Source organism: Cimex lectularius, unplaced genomic scaffold (genome assembly GCF_000648675.2).
Source record: "Cimex lectularius strain Harlan isolate CLEC.00 unplaced genomic scaffold, Clec_2.1 scaffold115, whole genome shotgun sequence".
In the NCBI taxonomy this organism is placed as follows: domain Eukaryota; kingdom Metazoa; phylum Arthropoda; class Insecta; order Hemiptera; family Cimicidae; genus Cimex; species Cimex lectularius.
The window spans coordinates 259,666-265,665 of NW_019392707.1; the positions used below are offsets into that span (position 1 = coordinate 259,666).

A 6,000-nucleotide genomic window follows, 5' to 3' on the forward strand; every position below is an offset into this window, starting at 1 on the left:
AAGCAAGTAAACCAAATAATTTAATGAATTTTTTAAATGGATTCGATTGTATGCATGTTTGAAATGAGGACTTGACACACGGATTTAACACACTTCGGACAAATTATCCAACATGCTTGAGACGTACTTTTTTTCACAAGTCTAAGACAATATTACTCTGTTTCTAGTCATGGATAAATTTGGTTTGAGGTTTTTACGATATGCTCGTTTCTGGTCAGCATGGTGCGTCTTTCCTTGCTGGTTTGGTCTTTTAAACGCATTTCACCATGTTCAGTCAAACTGGCGAGGATATGCGGACCAGGATGATCAGAAAGGACCGGGTTCATCGCCCTGCAGACCTCAACAAACGTCTGTCATTTGATTAAAACGCTGTATTAACCTAACCTACGGCAAGCCGGTGTCTTTTTGATAATAATTTTTCGTATGCGCTCAATTACAGTAATGTATTCTGAAACAATAAATCGCGTTTTGAAATGAACCGGTTTACCTTATCAATACCACTTTCGGTTTTTCGCGAGGAAATTGTTTACAGGGATGAACAACCGAGTTCTCAAATTAAACATTGCCGAATTCGTGGCCGTGTTGAGTCGTTTTTCCCTCCGATGTGAAGGAAATAGGGATGAATCCGGGGGTCTTATCTAATCGGCAGAACTGACCGAACAGACGACACCTGCCCCGTTCGTGCACAGACTCTGCCTAATGAAACGGAATTTCACCACAAAAAACTACGGTTTAATTTCCTTGAATGAAACGCTATTTTCTTTTCAAATCAACGCGTTAAAGACTCTCTTGATCATAATATTTACTTATACAAATGAGACGATAGCTTTTTTTTCTAACATAGGTGTGTCTTCTCGCTTTCAGGTGTAAATTTTCTAATTTTTTTTAAATATCGCAAACGAGTGTCGAGGAATTGACTGTCTTAAAATGTAGTGTGGATTTTGATCAACCGGGATACAAGGAGGGTGGAAATTGTAATTTCATTAGCTTTTTTCCTCCCCTGTGTGAACTCGGTGAGGGTCAGCCGTCGTGCGGCTTAATTTCCTTTCATCTGCCACTTCCTGAATTTATCCCCCCCCCTACGAAAACGGGTTTTTGGCTGTTCCGAAGTGATATACGAGCTCTTTTCGGCCTGGAAGAGAATTTTTCCGAAAAAGTATCGACTGTATGAGACAAACTGACGGAAAAGAAAAAAAGAGGGTGTTAAAAACTGTATTTTGATTTTTGTTAAATAGAAAATTCAAAATTGTTAGCAAAACGCTATCTGTTGTGAAAACGGTTTTGCCAATCTGCTGAAACTCTTGTTGTTAATATGATTTTTCTCCGCTCCTGAAATTTGAAATTAATAAGCAAAACCAAAATTAACAAGATATCTAACAGTAAAATAATGAACTAGACACATTTTTACAATTAAATAACAACAGTAATGCAATATTGCTAATGCAAACAAAAAATAAACATTAAACAGTGTACTATGCAATATTGAAGGTGATTGAGAGGCAAAATTAAAACGGCTGCAGCTATAAAAACATAAAATAAAAACAGCCCAAAAAGTTGAATTGAACAAAATATAATCGAACATAAAATCGTCGTGCTATTATAATTGTACGACGTTATGACATAGATGGAATCAGAGGATTAAATCATGTGTGAAAGAGATATGAAAAACCTGTTAATTAGTTAATTTGATAGAACATAAATAATTTCTCAACGGGCATGTAAACAAAGAGAAGGGGAAACATTAATGTCAACGATTAATACGTGGCTAAAGATTATCTTTAATCCTATATTTATATTGAATATGAGAGGAGTCGGACATAAGAAATCCGCAAGACTCGAAATCAAAGGTTTACTGAATAAATAACTCCTGGGACTGTCCCACGTGTTACAGATCAATAGAGTTACGCCCCTGGACCCACGTGGGTCCTTTTGCTCTCGCTAACTATTTTAAACGAAAAAAAGATACGTTTCAATTAACTCTGTCTGTTGCACCCTCGTTGAATATTTATTTGACTACGGAATGAAATAATAATTTTTAAAGGATATACGTGTTCGTATAACATTCCATGCTTTTGAATCGGATAATTGTTTTGTTTTGGTTTGAATTTGAAAAACATTTACCTGCTAGCCTCAACGCCGACATCCTTTGAAATTCAGGCTCTTGAAGCCATTTCCACATTCGGCGAAACGTTTCTCGGCCGCTCTTGAGTTTGGACCAAGGTTTCGGGTTCCTCAATAAATCGGATAGTGTTCCTTGCGACCTACATAAGACTCGTTGAGCGAAAATGGCTTGTGGAATGCTATATCGTTTCAATTCGGCAGATATCCTTTGAGCGAGTTCTTTGGTGTTGATTTCCTCGAGCTCGTTGTTTCCTGTTCCGACAGAAGGGCATGAGGCTTGGGTGACGGTTTTCAGCGTTATCGTGGATGTCTGTTGTTGTTTAGGAGGTGATGTGGCCGTGACAACGACTGCTTCTCGTTGTACAAGGGCCGGAGGAGAATGATGAGGTGATACAACAACAGTCGGGGTCTGTGGATGAGGAGTGATTGTCGTTAAGCCGTTGAGAGAAGGCAACGAACCAGAAGTTGTAAACTGAGCGCCTACTAACGTGCTCGGAGGAGAGTGAAGTGATGCCGACGGTGGGCTCAATTGCGGACTCTGTCCACCGAGACCACCTCGGACGAGGTCCCTTTGGTTGTAAGGAGAATCGTACCCGTTGGGTGACATGCTCTTAGGAGGTGAGTTAAGGCCATTTTGACTGTAGGTACTTTGTGGTGACAAAGGAGAGTGTTGCTGTGATAATCCTATACCGGATAAATTGTTGGGCGAGTAGTGATGGGGGGACATACTCATTGAAGGTAGTTTGTCATAGCCATAAGGAGAATTGACACCCATCGAAAGTCCGAGACCGTTGTTTTGCATGACAGTAAACGATCCGTTGACACTACTCGTCGTGTGTCCGTAGGCGAATTTGTCCGACACCGTCGATATAGGAGGTAAGGGTTGCAAAGGTGTCAGTGTGGCATATGACGACCCAGGGCTGAATCCTGGTGGAGACATCCTTCCGTTTACGGACGTCAACGTCTGATAAGTCGGTTCGGGTTGTAAAGAACGAAAATCACCTGCGTCTATCATTCCTGCCACACTTACTGATATACCACTGACGGAGGACGGGGATATTTTTCCAGGACTAAGTAAACGGGAATCTCGTGAATCTTCTTGTTCGTGTGGTTGTACTATTACTGAAAGCTGTTTGCTTTCCTCGCACTCTGAAAGTTCGCCCCCACTCTCCTCTTTGACGTCTACTTCTAACTCGTCGCAAAGCACTCCTCTCCTGGCGACGACAGGACGGGAAATGTTGAGCCCGCCAGCGGACATCAAGCCATGCGTGCTTAGGCCCGCCGAATCGACCGTTTCCACAGACACAAGACCCTCTCCTAACGATTGATTCTCCGCCATTTCGACGATAGCTTCCATGGTATTTCATAGAGATTAGTTAATAGCCTTTCACGGCACTCGGCTACACACACTTGAACCACATCGGACCGGAAAATTTTATTTCGTTTAACTCACGGAATAGAGAGAGTTCCGACCGAAGGAGAACATTTTCCCGACTTTGAACATACTTGCGTCGTCGACTACTGCACAGCCAACATCGGATCAATACTGAGGGCATGAAACCGAGTATAGAGCGCTCTTCCGTAACATAGGTATCCGTAACACTCACTACGATATCAGGCTCAACCTCTCGCCTCCTCTCACTACGCTCCGTGAATATTTACTGGCATATGTCCGCTAGAAGAGCAGCTGCATTCGTCCCCCCTTTCCAATCGCCTCACGTTACCCCATCCGCACACCCGACATCCCGGAGTCCTCCGCTCTCTTAAACACTTTTACAACCAGTCTCTACTACACTGTTTACCAAGTTCATTCCTGGCCTACTCCACCAAATCGATGCACGGCTCAATATCACTTGTTCAAGGCTAAAGCAATCAATAGCAAACTCAGTTTAGACCGCGACCTAAACAAACACACTTCACAGTTTAACACCCGTCCGTATTCTACACCGGTATTCATACAGAAAATAGTGTTTTTACCCCGGCCACCTCCTGTTTACTCCTGATTGTGCTTGCTTTGCCCTCTCATTGCATACTGGAACTCGGTCTTGTCACTCCCGCCTCCCAGTTCTTTACAGACTCCCTCCCGTTACGTCACAACACAACACAACACAGTCATAACCCTCTCTTCCCTCTCGCTCATCCTTTTCCCCCGAACAACGGCTTACAACACAACCCTCCCGATTTTCACCCTCGGCTATTATTAAAAACAATATAATTATTGACGTTCAACGCGTGTAGAATGTTTCCGACGATGAGTTTTCACATCAGGCATCTTGGTTTTTCAGGGTGGAAAAGTGTCGTCTCGACTGTTTCCAAGATGTTTTCACCTTCCTGCCATCAAATTCTCGTTGCCGTAAGTTCAGGAGTCCCTCCCTATTAATTCAACGGCAAGTATTTTCGATAATTTTGCTCTAAGGTTTTTTATTTTTTATTTCACAATTCAATCTCTTTTGTTTATTTCGAAGAAAATGTACATACTTTGAATTGAGAGATATGTTAAAATTCAGGTTTCAAATTATCTCACTCGGAGCTTGAAACCTCAAACTAGTATTGGAAATGGTCTTTCCTTAATTAATAATATAATTCTCGAGTTTTTCTTTTACACTCCCAGTTTCGAATGCAGAAGATTTTTGTTTCAAATAGAGTAAAATAGTTTCATGCAGCGAAACAAGTCCAAAAATTTAAGCTAACATTTTCATGTCTTTAAGCAATTTTTTTAACCTTTTTTTTACTTTACTTCGATAAAATGGTTATTTCAAAAATGGTTACCCAATTTTGTGTCAAACAGAATAAACTTTCACTGGAACGTATAAACGTGACCCATTTGTCATTTTTAAAATTTACTACCGAGAATTAGACTAAAACAGGTTATTTTGCCTTGAATTTCCTTAAATACAACGTCCTTTTTTGTTAATTTTTGCCACTTACTTTTCCACAAAACGTTGATAGCCAACTTTTTTTGTCTTCCACCAGTTTGGCTGAAATACTTATTCAAATATTTGTCATTTTCGTGTATTCAAAGTTGGGATTGTCAAACACATATAACTTGAGCATAATAGACAGTCTACAACTACCCCTAGTGAGACATTTATCCAGCCCCCTTTGTCCAAATGTCTTCAGAAAACGATCACAGAAATTTTGTTATTGTTTCGTTGTGAATTGAATAGTTATATTTTCAAAACATCTCTTCAATTATTTTATTAGTATTCATTCGCCACTGTTTATCTGTTATAATATTTATTTAACTAGATAATCATATTCCAATTATTTTATATTTATTATTATCCTTTTATTCTGATAATTACAAATAAAAGATAAAACCACATATTTTCCAAATTTTAATTATAGTACTTGAACTATAGACTTTTTTGTAAAACACTTCTGTATGTTTATTTTCACATCTCCTGCCTTCTTCCAAACAGCACTATTTCATCAATCAATTTTTGAAAATTAATTTTACCCTAAGTGTTGTAAAATACCCTCTAGAAATACTTACCCTCTCCGAAAAGATCATTATTTTTTCTAATATTAATTTTTGATTCTAATGTAAATCACATTTAACCAAAGTGTAATGTACAATTATGTAATACAAATGTATCATTTATTTTTACCCAAACCTCTTAAATTAAAAAAACAACACATATACTGTTTTTTTATATCTATTTAATAACGACAATAAAGTTATATTTACACAAAAAAAACTCTTTCTTATTGTACTGTTGCCATTCATTAACCATTATTCAGCAGTTATAATAATGATAAATATACTTAAATAATGAAATGTGCATAATTAGTTTAGTCATTCATTCTTCTCGTCCTTTTATTTTGATAAATGTAAAAAAAAATAAAGATATTATCTACAGTTTTAAATTATTTAGA

The 6,000-nt window shown here is 38.5% G+C and overlaps 1 protein-coding gene across 7 annotated transcripts in view; it reads right to left on the reverse strand.

The window, feature by feature from the left end:
* LOC106666929 (homeobox protein onecut) overlaps positions 1 to 4,411 on the reverse strand; it is a 96,722-nt gene extending 92,311 nt beyond the window's left edge. For all 7 annotated transcript variants that reach the window (XM_014394476.2, XM_014394475.2, XM_014394474.2 and 4 more), the window contains exon 1: positions 2,122 to 4,411. In XM_014394476.2, the coding sequence (XP_014249962.1) occupies positions 2,122 to 3,478 (1,357 nt within the window). In that variant the 5' untranslated portion in view covers positions 3,479 to 4,411. The remainder of the gene's footprint in view (positions 1 to 2,121) is intronic.
* Between the last annotated feature and the right edge of the window lie 1,589 nt (positions 4,412 to 6,000).